General features: G+C 39.0%; 1 protein-coding gene across 2 annotated transcripts in view; it reads left to right on the plus strand.

Moving 5' to 3' along the window:
• Positions 1-15,858, plus strand: part of CD109 (CD109 molecule) — a 74,846-nt gene that overhangs the window by 23,318 nt on the left and 35,670 nt on the right. The window contains exons 6-15 of one of the 2 annotated variants that reach the window (XM_071548618.1): positions 2,962-3,001; positions 3,616-3,700; positions 6,000-6,096; positions 7,142-7,277; positions 8,136-8,245; positions 10,414-10,653; positions 11,005-11,106; positions 11,201-11,263; positions 14,331-14,507; positions 15,341-15,493. In XM_071548618.1, coding sequence (XP_071404719.1) covers positions 2,962-3,001; positions 3,616-3,700; positions 6,000-6,096; positions 7,142-7,277; positions 8,136-8,245; positions 10,414-10,653; positions 11,005-11,106; positions 11,201-11,263; positions 14,331-14,507; positions 15,341-15,493 — 1,203 coding nt within the window. The remainder of the gene's footprint in view (positions 1-2,961; positions 3,002-3,615; positions 3,701-5,999; positions 6,097-7,141; positions 7,278-8,135; positions 8,246-10,413; positions 10,654-11,004; positions 11,107-11,200; positions 11,264-14,330; positions 14,508-15,340; positions 15,494-15,858) is intronic. The other variant, XM_071548619.1, reaches the window with a different exon arrangement.

Genomic DNA, 15,858 nt, shown 5'->3' on the forward strand with positions numbered 1-15,858 from the left:
AAAATTGCATTCTTTAAGGCTAGTACAGAATTGGTTAAGAAGGTAGATTTACTGATGTAACAGATTTTTGAAGAACCTTTTCACTGTGCAAAGTCTTAATGAAAAATGATGGTTTATGTACAGTTTGTCAAAGAAGAATGGGTTGAGTTTTATGCAATTGACACTCACCCAAGGTGTTTCTAATATAAACTGATGACAGAGTTTGCATATGGAGCCAGGGAGGAAAGCTCCGTCGTAGAAGACTGCAAAATTCCCCTCTGTTGAGTGTATATCACAGTATCAAATGAATAAAGATTTGTTGATAGCAGTCTGAGAGTGCTGTTACAGGTTTTAGGAGGTTTTTTAATCTGGTGGAGAAAGGCATAATATGAACCAATTAATAGAAATTGAAGCCAGACAAATTCTGTTTGGCATATATATGTCTTTCATTGATGAGACTCTTAGTCATTGTAACAAACGAAAAAATGGGAGTGTCTCACTTGATGGTTGACTTTTTGGAATATGCATTCCAAATGCAGATCACTGGAGTAGCTGAATACAAAGGAACAAAACCTGGGATAAAAGGAGGTCAGGCTAAATGGTTTCTTTTGACACTAAATTCTTAAAATTGAAAATTAATGGAAAAACCCAAGAGTATATTATAATAAAAAAAGAAAAAAAAAGTTTTAGGCTTTGAGGTCCAGAAAAACATGGCAATTCTTATAGTGCTTATCCTTTGGGAATAAAACAGCAACCCCAAGCCCCACATATAGTCATATTTACTCTCAGGCCCTTTTTTGTTCCCACCTGCTCCACTTTAATTTTCAGGTTCAGTGTTGAATATAATGACAAAGCAATATGCAATATTTCTGTAGTATATGCCTGCACAGCTTCTTACAGTGGATAAGGCTATTGTATGCAAAATATATTAAGTGACTATTGCAATATTCACACTATTAAATTAGGTCTGCCTGGTGTACTGTCTCACGGACTGTTATTTTTTCTGATAGCACATCAATCATTGGATTAATGAAACCTGCAAGAAACCTTGCAGAATAAAGGAAAAGAACTTTTCTAATGGGAAACTGTACTTGATTCTCTTGGTTACAAATGAGCTTTTGCCCTGAAATACAAGGTCATATGGGATGGGATTCAGTCTGAGATTTAAGATGTGCTGATGTCTCTATGTTGGTGATGTGGTGGAGATTTAACTGGCGTTCAGTAAAAGCTTAGTGAGTGACTGGATCACTCCTAGTGGGTGTTCCTGACTATTGTCTGGATATTCCTAACTGTTCTGCAGCAGTTCTGCTATCAAAGGGAAGTACAGGTTTTTATTGTGTCATATGTAATGTTGCATAGGTTCACCAATCACTTGCTGATAACAGGTCATTGAGAACTTAGATTTACTGCTGACAAATACTTAGAATATGTCTGGCATTTTTAATAGATTGTTTATCTATCCTGAATTAGTACTGCTAGCTCTGGGTCTGCATGGCACTCAGTGCAGCTGATGGATCTATGCAGGGCTTTAGCAACATCTTCAGGTGACAAACTCAGACTGATGCTTGCATGATTTATTACACTAATGCCATGACCTGAACTTCTAGTTAAATGCCAGCTGTCCAGCCTTTCTTTCTCAGGTTTCTCTCTTTGAAGTGTGTTGTTAAGTGAGTAAATAACATTTCCCTTCTAGTGGTTACAGATCAGTTTCCAAGTGTACCAAGTTTTGATTCTTGGAAGTGTTGTCTCTGAATCCTGTTTTAAATCAGGTTTTGGCTGCTTGCTGCTGTTAAACATCCTGTAGTACTTTTCAGTAAGAGTTCAGGTGTTAGTACAGCTGTTCCAGGAAAACTCAAGATGAGTAATTACAGTCTGGTTCCCAAGTCTCCACCTTGTATTTTAGTTGGATATCTTATATTTCCTGTTGTGGAGCCTTTTCCTGAAGGACTTTAAGTTGCTTTGTTTTAGTGGCACACATTTCTGACCAGAGGTTGTTTCTAGTTATGTGACATTTTGTAATCTAATCTATGGAAGTTGTTATTTATAAATTTATGATCAACTATTGAAAAGTGGTAATGTTCAGGTGCAATGAGGGCTTTCTAAAATATTTTTAAGAGTATTAATTTTTTTAAACTTTTCAGGTATAAAGCAACTTTCAAAATCAAATGAGAATCAATATATACTTTACACTTTTAATTTCTTTAACTTTTGGGGGTTTATATCTGTTACAGTGTATCCACTGTGAGTTCTGTCATGTTTTACTGCTAGGTCAGTAACAGATTTCACATTTGATCCATTAAGTTTGATGTTGTATATAGAATGGCATAAAAAAGGCATTGCTTTCTTTGCCATTGGCTGTGTATACAATAGTTTGCAAATGCTCAGTCAGGATTCAGTCGGAATCTCATAGTGTGAATAGTGATTGATTTCACTGATTAGTTTCTGGAGACTGTGCTTTGAATTTGACCAAAATTTTAGATGCCTTTTTAAGTAAATGTAGAACTACAAGATTATACATGATTTTGACATGGTTTTGTCTACTAGTTACAGTCTGTAGGAACTTCTCATTTGTGTAAGTTAATTTTAAATGAGCATGTAAAGGTACTGCTGGTAGGTCAATCATGGTGTATCATGATGTCTGTGACTACTTAATTCTAGACAGTTTTATGCTAGTTGGTTGAGCATTCTGGTTTTTATGTACAGGAACCAGGCATATGTAGATGCCTGTAGATTGGAAGCTCCACAAGTTTTCATTGTATATACTTGCATTCTGCTATATGTGAACTGTGTCCTTCTGTTGTGCAAATACATACTGCTGGGTCCTACGGGAGGTGATGGTGGTTAAGCCATGATTTAAAATCACACCATGTCAGAAGTTGTAATTTAACTTGAATATGGGTGGGATTTGGCCAAGAAGGTATGTTAAACATACTAATCTAACCACAATTATGTGTATTTTCTTATATGAATTTTTTTCAATAGGGTCAAGTTTATTATCAAAGATTTAAAGTGATGGAATATGGTAAGTATTATTTAAGGGCATTTAGTAGTGACCAAAATTGGTAGTGATTGTCTATTAATTTATACTAGCTTCCCTTGGCTAGCATGAACTCTTTAAATACTCACAGAAAGTTTAATTTCCAGATTTCTTGCTTCTCCAAGACTGACAAATAAATCCCATCTTATCAATTGCCTGCTTTAAAATTCGTAGTTTTAATGACCTTCTACTGCAGCATCTGGATGTCGTTCAATCTTTAAAATGCTTTTCTTAAGCCTGTGAAATGCAGTTATTGTCCATGTTTTACCAGGATCATGGAGGCAATGTGTTAATCCCAAAATATCTGCACAATATCTGATCGTGAAGCTTGCTGACGATTCTGTAAAGGCTGAATAAGCTAAACAATTTGTATTTCAGTCTTACAAATTTATGTGCAGGCTGCTTTTGTGATGCTTCTCATTTCAACAAAAAGTCTTACTCTGGAGCATGCACAGGGTTGGGTTAAAAATATATATTACCTTATATTCCGTAGGAAACCATAGTAGTAGTCATCTGTATCAAATCACATGTTCTACCCTTATTACTTTAAAAAAAAAATCCTTCTGTGAATTTAATGTTTTTTGGATTTTTTTTTTTAGTTTTACCAAAATTTGATGTCATGATAGCAACACCGTTATACTACTCTCTGAGAGATGAAGATGTAACTGGTGTTGTCACTGCCAAGTAAGTAACTCATTGATAGTTTTGTCACCCTCACTCTTAAGAAAATTACTGTGGGTCTCTAAGAGTCAAAGTAAAAATGTATATTTAGAATGGTAAAAAAGCCCCATCTGCGCAAAATTAGTTGGCTAACATCCATTTCTAGTTACTGGATTTTGTTGTAACAAGATTCGATAGATCTTCAGACTTCCAGTAAGTTCTTTTGGTCTGGTAAACGTACTTCTAGACTATAGCCTGTATATTTTCAGCTACCTTATTTGAATTTTAAGTTTCTTGCTTATTATGTGTGTTTTGAGGCATTCTTTTGTTCTTATGGTTATTTTATGGTGCTTTCAAAGTCTGTAGGTAGAGTGACTATATTTTCTTACACTACTTGTAAAATTAGTCTAATTTCTATGAATATCCTTCTTGATCCAATATATCAACATTGTGGATTTCAAGTATGGGTTTCTCCTACCTATACCTATACCTATACCTGTACCTGTAAATGGGTGAAGAATCAGTGTAGACTCTTATGTAAATAATATTTTATTTTTCTGCTGAGCAAATAGCTAGACAAAAATTTAGTATGCAATAATCTCCAATAGAAATTAATTTTATTTTTGGAGGCTGAGAGCCACATGGAGCTACCTCATAGATACATCCAAGAAGACTGGAAATAAAAGGTTTTTCATGGGTTATTTGATGCTAACAAGCACTCCATTTATAAGTGAAATGCAGAAATGATTGTTTAACAAGCTATTTAAATTAATTGCTTAGACTTGAGAAAAAACTTGTTTGCTAGAGCCAGTGCAACCTGATATTATAAACCATCTGATAACACAAACTATCAAGGCCAGATTGGATGGGACCCTGAGCCCCATGATCTAGTGGGTGTCATCCCTGCCTATGGCAGAGAAGGGTGGAACTATATGACTTTTAAGGTCCTTTCCATCCCAAAGCATTCTATGATTCTATGAATCAAATAAGGGGCAATAGTTTAAAAAAAGTTTTCTTCATTTTTTTCTGCTTTGCTTTTGCAATCCATTATATGCCAGTGTGTATTTGGTTTCCTAAGTTGTTTTGGTCTTTCTCAGGGTACATGGCTCCTTCATTTAGTATACTCATAAGGTATTTGAAACTGTACCTGTCTGCTGCAATAAATTTGTATTTAGACACCAGGGAATCATCTGAGATTGAATCCCAGCTGTGACAAAGTTTTACTGATACATCATAATTATTTATAGAGAATGACTGAATTCCAAGTGACTGTTTTTATAGGCATAATGCCTCTTTGTGCAAGAAGTTTATATACCACTCACACTTGTAGATGTCTTAAACCCCGTTTTTCATCTCTGGAGTGTTAAGTACAGGGATCCTACCCAGTGGCAGTATCATTAAAGATTAATGGTAGCTTGTTACTATAATTAGGTCTGCATGGAAAGACTGAGTTCAGGTACAGGACAGTATTGTCAAGTATTCTTGTAACTACGCTCTTTGAGTTTGCTTCCCCTCTGCTTTCCAGCTTTGATTCTACTGAAGTGGTGCGTAAAGATTTAAAGTACTTCAAAGTTGCCACATCTGAATGTATGACTGCTGAGGACTAGAGAGATTTTGTGTCCCATCTGTCCCCATGTTGTCCTTCCCCATCCCCTATCCTGCTTCTCTGTCTCAATCTGATAATGTCATGGTTTGTCTTACATACAACTTGGAAACATTTATACAATATTTTTATTTTATTGTTGCTTAGTGAGTGGAGCTTGTTAATGTCATCCCAAGAAGTGAATATGTTAGAATTTTCAGGTTTACCACAGCTGAAAATTACATGTGTTATGTAATAATGTAATGATTTCTTGGGACTGTGATTACTGAATAATTTGAGCACAAATATCTTGAGATACCTCATTTTGTGTTAGCAGCTTTTGGTAAGCAAAACGCTTGCACTTTCCACATCCCATTTTAACTCTACTGCCTATTAATTATGATACATTGGTGTTCTATTCAATAACTTGCTTCCAGCTTTTATCTTAATATAGTTAATTTTTCTACATTGTACAGCCCATAGTAATTGTAATAAGCTTATGGAGCTCATGTGCAGGAAAGAGCAGCACTGTGTATCATCTCCAGGTTTTGGGCTTCCAGCTTTAGTGTTGATAAACTGGTTTCAGTATTGCAAACTCCATGTTTCAAAGTAGAAATGTCTTCCAGCCATGTCTGAGGCCATAGTAAAATATTTTGGTAGAATCTTTTGCTTTGAGAGCTCTTCGGGAGACCAAGCTCTGGAGGGGCGGTGTGTTGTTTGACTTTGACTGATGTGTTTCAGGTACACATATGGAAAGCCAGTGAAGGGGACTGTAACAATCACTTGCCTTTCTGTCTCTTACTGGACAAACAAGAGAAATATAACAACAACCATGGAGGTGAGTTGCCTCTTAGGGGTTGGTTCGAGCTTGTGCCCTTTTGTGTGTTAAATAATGCCTGGAACCATTCATGAATGCTGAGTTCAGCTGGCATGGTCTATGGAGTGACTTGTGTGGAGAGTGTTAAACTCTCTTTAATTTCCAGTCTGAAGTGTCAGTGTCAGTTCAAACCGCTTTTTGGGAATTATACTTGGCACCTGTGGTCCCTTGACCTGTGCCTGGAAGTTATTTTGAAGAGTGCTAGTTGGCCCAGGTAGAAAAATTTTCCAGGAGCCACTGTAGCAGCATAGGTGGTGGAGGACCCATGCCCAGGAATGCTCCCTGGCCCTGTGTCTGCCCCTGCATGCTCAGGCCTGTGTTACAAGGCCAGTTATCTAGGTGTAGCTCTGCCATGGTATAAAACAAAGCATTTTGCCTAATAAATGCCTACTAATTACCTCTGAGCTACTGCATTAATTAAAAAAATTTAAAAAGACATACAGTTTTGATCTGAAGACCTAAAAGAGATGATAGATTCATTACATTCTTTTTGCAAAATCATTTTTACTGTGGACTGTGTTTAAAAAAGGTTAAATTTCTGCTACATGGTGTGCTGATCTTTCTCTGTTTGCTGACTTCAGTGTCTTCTGCAGCACTTAGTCTACAGAAACTCTGAGCCCAGAGATGCTGAATAGGGTATACCCCCCCCTCATCAGGCAGGGACCTGCTCATTGTATTGTTTTGTAAAGCATAGCTGCCACTGCTCTAGTCAAGTAGAAGTGGGTAATTCTATACATTGCGGGGTGGGAGTGGGGGTGGGGGGGGAAGAACCCTTTTCCCATAAAGCATTGTTGCCTCTAAAACAGTAGTGAACTTTACTGGATTTAATAAAAATTGTTGCTGAAAGCAAAAAATAAAGTCAGCATTCATAATTTTCTTGTGTTGACACTCTAAAATTTCTTTGTGAGCAGAGCTAAAGGACATAACCAAAGACAAGCTGTTGTAGACAGAAATGTGTCCTTGGCTTTTCTGGCTCAACACTTGTTTTTTTTTTTCTACCTTGCAGATTAACGGATCTGTGAATGTGACCTGTAACAAACTTATGTTGCAAAACTTGAACCCTGAGCTGTCATGGCATCAAGGTGATAGTGAGTACACAGAGCCAATAGAAATGATTGCGGTGGTCACTGAGTCACTCACAGGTATGTGGCTGCGTGATGTCTTCTGAGAGAAATCCAGGGTAGGTGGTGCTGGAAGAGCTTACTGTCGCATGGAACAGCTTGGAGCACTAGGAAAGCATCATGTGCTGATGTTAGTGCAAACCATCCACATGCAAATGTATTATCTGAACTGTTGCTTGCCTAGATATGAAATACTTTAACCAGCTGTTAACTTGGTTGAATAGAGTTTTATGTGAAATGATTTATTAAATAACCAAGAAATATGTTCAGGTTGGAGTTTTAAGTCAATGACTGATCACTTTTGATGAGATGAGCAGGCATAAGGAATTGCTAGCATTAGCCTGAATCTTAAAAATTTAAGCTTAATCATAAACTTACCTTACTCATATGTTTGTAAACCACAGTAGTGGAAAGAATTCTCTGGCCCCATCTTGTCACCTGTAGACCAACTGATTTGCAAACTGAAGGGTTTTTTTGAGTTTGTGTTCCACTGCACCTTGCATATTAGAAAAATATCATTTGTACAAAATTCCTGCCTGTCCCAGAAACTAGGTTTCATTACAGATTTTCTGTAGAAACCCTGTTAGGGTGATTGATTTAGTTGATTTTGTATTAATAAATTCCTTCCTTGTGTCATTCTGACATCTGCATAGAGTGGAGCTCTACATGGTACATCTTATTGAGCATTGTGAGAGGCAGTACCAGTGCATATACCAGCTTTGTACTGATGCATAGCTGAAATGGTGGAAACAGATAGAAGTGGAAATGATGAAAAATATGATGTAATTATGTATAAATCATGGAGAGTAAATTATATTGCTGCTAAAGTGATACGTATGTTAAATGCATGTTGTCTAAACACATACAATTATTCAACAGGAATCTCCCAAAATTCAAGTACCATCATATTTCCAAAGCAAAGTGATTATTTTATTGAATTTCTGGACTACTCTAGAGTTATAAAACCTTCCCTGAACTTCATAGCTACTGTAAGTTCTTTTCTTTGATTATGATCTGTGCATAAACAAATGTGACGTCTCTGGTATTTTTTGCTTAGATACCAAAGTTTGTCTTGGATTTTTAAGTGCAATTTTACAGATTTGTTTTCAAATTACCTCTTTTTAAGGACACATATAAGCAAATACTAAAATTAGAGGCATTTGCTCTAGAAAAGTATGAAGTGGCAGGGAATGCTGTAGTATTGGCGGATATATTTGAGTGTAGTGTGTTGGCATTCTTACAGAACAGAAATCTTTTCAGTTTCTAGTTGATTCTTTCCTGTTAGGTGACTATGCTTTAAAACCACAGAGCAGTTGCTGAATTCCAACCCTCCTAATAATATTTGTATATCTAAGTATATATGTATATATATATGTATAAACACACACACAAACATATACTTTACATAATGCATATATTTATGCAAGCCGCTGTTAAAAATACAGTAAAACTCATCAAACTACATTGCTCTCAAATCAAAGTGTCTTTTCTGCCTTCTGTACTGTCTTTCTCATACCAGTTGCATTCCACTCAAAGATGTATTTCATTTTCTTCACGCTGTCTGTAATCTTCATTCAGTCCTTCTGTGTTTTGCAGAGGTCATGTATTGTACCACTGCATTTTGCTTCAAAAGAGTAATCAGCTTTACAATTCTTGAGTCTTTACTGTGTAGATGTCAGACCTAAATACCAATAAAATATGCTGAATATACACTTTCACGGTAGATTGTCTCAAGCTGTAGCTTCATGCTAGCCTGATCATTTGGGCTTTTATTTTTTGTCCATTTCATCTTCCTTGCCAGCATTCCATTTTGACTCCAGCTCTGACCTATTTTTTCCTCCTTTCCTGAAAATGAGCTGAGCGAGAGGTGGCTGAGGCATTTAGCGGTGCTTGCAGCTGGCAGAGAGGGAGGTATCAGTTATGCTTCCAGAGGATTGTGAAGGAACAACTGCTGCTATTACTAAGAAGTAGAGATCTGCATATGCTGTACAGTGAGAGAATAAGAAAATAATGGCAAGGAGGATAGGTAATACAGTGACAAATCTATGGATTGGAAAAGAAAAGGAAAGCATTAATTCAGTGCTTTTAAATACCGAAGTTGATTTTTTGGAGTCTGTAATGCAGAATGAGGATGTTTTTACATGCATGAGAATCTGCTTGAGTGTGGGAACAAAAGCTGATGTAAATGGTAAGAAGTTGCCAACTGTCAATTTTGGGCCTGGTTTCAGTCTTTTCTTAACTCATTTGATGAATCCGTAAACACATCTGACTCAGCACCATGTCTGCTCATCTGACTCATTTTCCAACACTTCATATAAGGCTGTCCTTTCTTGTGGTGGTGAAATACAAGTGATAAAATTAAATATTCAGACTGTAGGTAGGATATTTGTAATTTACTCGAGACACAATCATTTTCAACAAGAAGAGTATTTGAAAGAGCTGAAAGGCAGGTCACCTTTCAGTTCTATTTGCTTTTCTTAACTCCCTGGAGTTGTGAATAATTTTGTTCTACTGACTTCCTACCTGCAGTGCTTACAAAGGATCAAAAATAAAGTTACTTATGTGCAGTTTTGGTCACACAATATAGAAAGATATTGAGCTATTAGAGAATGTCCAAAGGAGGGCAACAAAGATGGTGAAAGGCCTTGAGGGGAAGCTGTGTGAGGAGCAGCAGAGGTCACTTGGTCTGTTCAGCCTGGAGAACAGGAGACTGAGGGGAGATGTCTTTGCAGTTACAACTTCCTTGTGAGGGGAAGAGGAGGGACAGGCAGTGATCTCTTCTCTGTGGTCACCAGTGACAGGACCTGAGGGAATGACGTGAAGTTGTGTTGGGGAGGTTTAGGTTGGATATTGGGTTCTTTACCCAGAGGATGGTTGGGCACTGGAAGAGACTCCCTAGGGAAGTGGGCACAGCACCAGGCCTGACAGGGTTGGCTGATACTCTCAGACACATGGTGTGACTCTTGAGGATGGGTCCTATGCAGGGCCAGCAGTTGGACGCAATGATCGTTATGTATCCCTTCCAACACAGTGTATTCTTTGAGAGAGATCTGAGGATGCCTTTGTTTTCTTGATTTGAGTGCAAATATATTGTTACATGTTGTGCTGTGCATTGTAGCTTGACCCTGTTCAATGAGTGTTTTCTTTTTGTTTTTAGCTAAAAGTGTCACGTTCCGATAGCAACCAGCTGACAGCTGAAGAGAGACAGAATCTTGTAACAGTCACTGCTCAACAGTCAGACCTGCTTTTTTACCACTCTTCACTTTCTCACCTTGAAAATGAGGCAACAGAGGAGAGAAATCTGACAGTCCATGTCCTGAATTTCACAGTCCCAGAAAATGGAATAATTGATATTGAGTTTCCAATCCTGTCTGATACAAAAACTCTGAGAGTTCAGGTATTGCTTTGTAATATGTGGCTTTGGAGCAGCAACAAATCAAATTAAGTGGGCCTTGATCAATAATAGACTGTTCCTACCACCTGTCACAGCTAATATATCACCTGGTATTATTTTTGTTACCTCGAATTCATGTTGCAGCTGGAAAGAAAGTGACAGATCCTGTCAAATGGGATCTAATAATTGCACCAAGATATCAAGGGGAAAAAACTAAACAGACACTTAAAGCAAGTAGTAAAGTGGTCCTGTACCACCTGTAGGACTACCATGCTCTTGTAAAGAATACCATATGTGAACATCACACAGATTTTGCTGTTTGCTTTAAAGAGCTATTTTTGCACTGTCTTGCAGGCAGAATTCCTCAGCAGTAGGACTGACATAGGTGTTTATGATGTATTCAGCTCCCCCAGCCAGACTTACCTCCAAGTCAAAACAAAGAGCCAGGATATAAAGGTACAGTCTGAGACAAAACTTACCAAGATAAGAACCGTTCAGATTACTCATCATGTTTCCATACTTATACATATGAATTGTATGCTTTTCCTAGGCTGGGAAGCCTTTTGAGCTGAGCATTGCCAGCAACAAGCCAGTGAGAGAGTTCCACTATCTGGTAAGTTGCTGGTTTTATATACGGGCACAGTCCAAGATGGCTTCTACCATCTCGAGAAATACTCCAGTGAGGGGAATGTGATGAAAAATTAGAGCTACTCAGCACTTCTTATTGTGCTTTGTGAAAGAGGTGACCCAAAAACTTCCATTCCACTAGGATGGTCCTTTTTGAGTGAGAGCTCCATGTTGCTCCCCAGGAGGAATGGCCAGGGCATTGTAAGGAGGTGCTCTCTGGGAAAAGCATATCTCTGATTTGGGTGTTGGGTTATCTCTGCTTGCATAGAATCATAGAATCGATTGGGTTGGAAAAGACCTCCAAGATCATCGAGTCCAACCCTTGGTCCAACTCCAGTCCATTTACTAGATCATGGCACTCAGCGCCACGTCCAATCTGCGTTTAAAAGTCTCTAGGGATGGTGAATCCACCACCTCTCTGGGCAGCCCATTCCAATGCCTGATTACTCTCTCTGTAAAGAATTTTTTTCTGATATCCAACTTAAATTTCCCCTGGCAGAGCTTAAGCCTGTGCCCCTTGTCCTATTGCTGAGTGCCTGGGAGAAGAGACCAGCCCCCACCTGGCTATAACTTCCCTTCAGATAGTTCTAGACAGTGATGAGGTCACCTCTGAGCCTCCTCTTCTCCAGGCTAAACAACCCCAGCTCCCTCAGCCTCTCCCCATAGGGCTTGGGCTCCAGTCCCTTCACCAGCCTTGTTGCTCTTCTCTGGACTCGCTCCAGCACGTCAATATCCTTTCTGAACTGAGGGGCCCAGAACTGAACACAGTACTCAAGGTGTGGCCTCACCAACGCAGAGTACAGGGGAAGGATCACTTCCCTGGTCCTGCTGGCCATGCTATTTTTGATACAGGACAGGATTCCATTGGCCTTCTTGGCCACCTGGGCACACTGTTGGCTCATGTTGAGCTTCCTGTCAATTAGTACTCCAAGGTCCCTTTCTGCCTGACCGCTCTCCAGCTACTCTGTGCCCAGCCTGTAGCACTGCAGGGGGTTGTTGTGGCCAAAGTGCAGGACCTGGCATTTGGCCTTATTGAACTTCATCCCATTGGAATCAGCCCATCTCTCAAGTCTATCCAGATCCCTCTGCAGAGCCCTCCTGCCTTCCAGCAGATCGACACTCCCTCCCAGCTTGGTGTCATCAGCAAATTTGCTGATGATGGACTCAATCCCCTCATCTAAATCATCAATAAAGATGTTAAACAGGACTGGACCCAATATAGAGCCCTGGGGAACACCACTGGTGACTGGCTGCCAGCTGGATGCAGCTCCGTTCACCAGCACTCTCTGGGCCCAACCCTCCAGCCAGCTCTTAATCCAGGAGAGGGTACACTTGTCCAGGCCATGGGCTACCAGCTTTTCCAGGAGTATATTATGGGAGACAGTGTCAAAGGCCTTGCTGAAGTCCAGATAGACCACATCCACAGCCTTCCCCTCATCCACCAGGTGGGTCACCTGATCGTAAAAAGAGATCAGGTTGGTCAGACAGGACCTGCCCCTCCTAAACCCATGCTAGCTGGGTCTTATCCCTTGTCCACCCTGAAGGTGCTGTGTGATTGCACTCAGGATGAACTGCTCCATAGCCCTGCCAGGCACGGAGGTCAGGCTGACAGGCCTGTAGTTGCCAGGGTCCTGCTTGCAGCCCTTTTTGTGGATTGGGGTGACATTGGCCAACCTCCAATCATCTGGGACCTCCCCAGAGAGCCAGGACTGTTGGAAGATGATGGAGAGCGGTTTGGCAAGCTCTTCTGCCAGCTCCTTCATCACCCTGGGATGGATCCCGTCTGGTCCCATAGACTTGTTAGGATCCAGCTGGCTCAGTAAGTCAGTAACTATATCCTCCTGGAATACAGGAGGGCTATTCAGCTCCCTCTCCCTGTCTACCAGATGTGAGACAAGGCACAACTGTGAGAGCAATACTATCTCTGACTGTGCAAAGCATCTGCAATGGGAGAAGGGACAGGGATGTCCCAGGAGCAGCCCAGGCTGAGGTTTTGTCAGCAGGTCTTGCGGGTACAGGTGCCTGGTGAAGCCTGTATGCTCGTTCAGGACTGCTAGGGCTGAACCTGTGCATACAGGTTGAGGAGAAGACCTGCTTGCTGAGGAAGCAGATGGTCCATTGGGCAAGGTGGTATTGTTAACAAGGGAATTTTGTAGAAGCATTTTAAAATAAATGTCTTGGGTAATGGCTTAATTGCTGAGCTTCTCTACTGTATCTTGCAGCATCTGAATTGAAGGATTTATTAAATATATCTTCAGTCTCCCATCCTCTTTAATATGTGCCTGTCTTCTTCACAGTCTGCACCACAGTGATCATGATAGCTACAATTCTTTTTCTTTCAGAGACTTTAACAGTAAACTGAATAAGGAAACTATATAAAATTTGGACATTCATTTGTGTTTTCTAAAATAGAAACACTCTACAAGATTTAAAATAAATTGGGTCCATGAATCAAAGGCAAGGAACTGCCCTTGATGGCTCTGACTTCGTTAGTAAGAGCTATAATCCAGTAGGAACAGATTTAGAGTGAAAAAATGGATGCTGTGGACCTGAACTCCAGATATTTTGAGGTATCTTCAGACAAGCTCTAATCTGATATGGTAAAATGAATGCTTCCTTTTAACTGGAGCACATTACTGGGCCCCAGTTCACACTCTCCATGGTGCAAACCAAAGTGTTCTAAGTAGGGATATTTTGGAAGTTTGCTTTTAGGACTATATACCTGATTCAAACTCAAATGCTTTTATAGATGACCCATATGAACCAACCCTATTGCTGTTGTATTTTTATGTTCTTGTAGCATATGTGTGCAGTCGTTGTAGTTCTTTACTTATCCATAGTGATACAGAAACTAAAACACAGGAAAAATCTTTACTAATATTTGAATATTATTTTACTTTCCTGTTCCATGCACATTTTCACAGAACTGGTCAACCACTTAGTAAAAATGATAAACCACAGCTATATGTCTTTTCTTTTAACAGCTACTTATAGAAGGAATTGCTGAGCTTAAACAGAGATACCAATAGACTGAGTGATTTTTTCCATTTCAGGTGTTATCTAAGGAACAAATTATGGACTTCGGCACAAAGTCTGCAAAAACATTCACTTTGACAGCAGAAAATTCTTGGGCTCCTTTGGCATCTATACTTGTATTCTATGTTGATGAGCTTGGAGTAGTTGTAAATGATGTTCTCACTGTCCCCATCCATCCTGTTTTGGATGACAAGGTAACTATATTGACCTTGAGTCTGAGACTGTTTTTGTCTGGTTGTCACGCGGCAGTGTTTTAGATTGTAGGATTGTAAAAGGACAAACTATATTATTGTGGATCTAATCTGTGGTTTGTGCAAGTCCTTGGAAAGACTTTTGGTAATATCAGTGCAGTTAGATTCCAGCTATTGCCTATTTGAAAGAAATTTCTACTAGCACTGTGTTTTCCACATAAACAGATGCACAGCATCTCCTTGTGTTTTAGTAGTTTGGTCAATTTCTGAGCCAAAGATTACTCTGGCAAAGGTACTCCTAAGTGCTCTAAGTGTGGAATTGTAAACGTTTATAAAGACCTTGTTCTAACCAGGCAGTGGTCACATTGTACATAGATGTGATGAGTGTTTGCTTCATGTGACTGTGCACACTTTAACTCAAAAAAAAATTAAGAGGAATGGGAAAACTCCTATTGCATCTATGAATTGATTTTTTTTCAGTTTACCAGGATGAGAGTTGATCCATTGTGCAAATAAAAGCCTCACTATAACTTTTTACAGGTGAGACCACCCAAAGGATATTGATGTGTTCAAATTCATTCTGTCCTATGGAAACTTTAATAGTTATAACCGGAGACATCTGTAGGGAGACTGTCCTGCTGTATGAAAAATTCCTCCATTCACTTAACGATTTACCAGAACTTGAAAAAGTCCTGGGAAAAGAACTGTCAAAGGTTCACAGATCCTAAGAAAGCAAATCCAGAGTCTTAATCTGAAAAAATATTTCCTTGGAGTTGTTAATGACTGTAAATATCACTGTATAATTTAAATCAGTGCTGTTTTTTACTTTTTTATAGATTAAAATCTCTTGGAGCAAAAATAAGGTCAAGCCATCCGAGAAAGTCTCTCTTAAAATCAGTATGACAGAACCAGGATCAGTAATTGGACTTGCAGTTGTTGATAAAAGTACAAAGCTTCTAGGAGAAAGTAGTGACATAACGGAAGATTCTGTAAGTACATAGAGAATTAAAGGTTTCCATTATTGTGTGTATGAAAGATGTATGTCTATAGAAATGTTACAGATTATATGCCAAACAAGTAATGTTCTTTGGGCAGGATTTTTAGTATGTAATGATGCAAATTTTTTTTTACTTCTGCAAGTAACATGAGCACAAAAGACTGTAAGGCTTACAAGATAATAGGCACAGCATTTCTATCTCAAATTAATATGTTATTGTTCTTCCATTTGATAATCTGCTCAGTAAGGCTTGGCAGTTTCTTCTTTCAGTAAAGATGAAGTCAGAAAAAACCCCTAATGATTCATGCTTTGTGCACTTCAAAATTAGCAATATTAAATAAAGAATTTTATTCTTTG

This window comes from Pithys albifrons, chromosome 2 (genome assembly GCF_047495875.1).
Source record: "Pithys albifrons albifrons isolate INPA30051 chromosome 2, PitAlb_v1, whole genome shotgun sequence".
In the NCBI taxonomy this organism is placed as follows: Eukaryota; Metazoa; Chordata; class Aves; order Passeriformes; family Thamnophilidae; genus Pithys; species Pithys albifrons.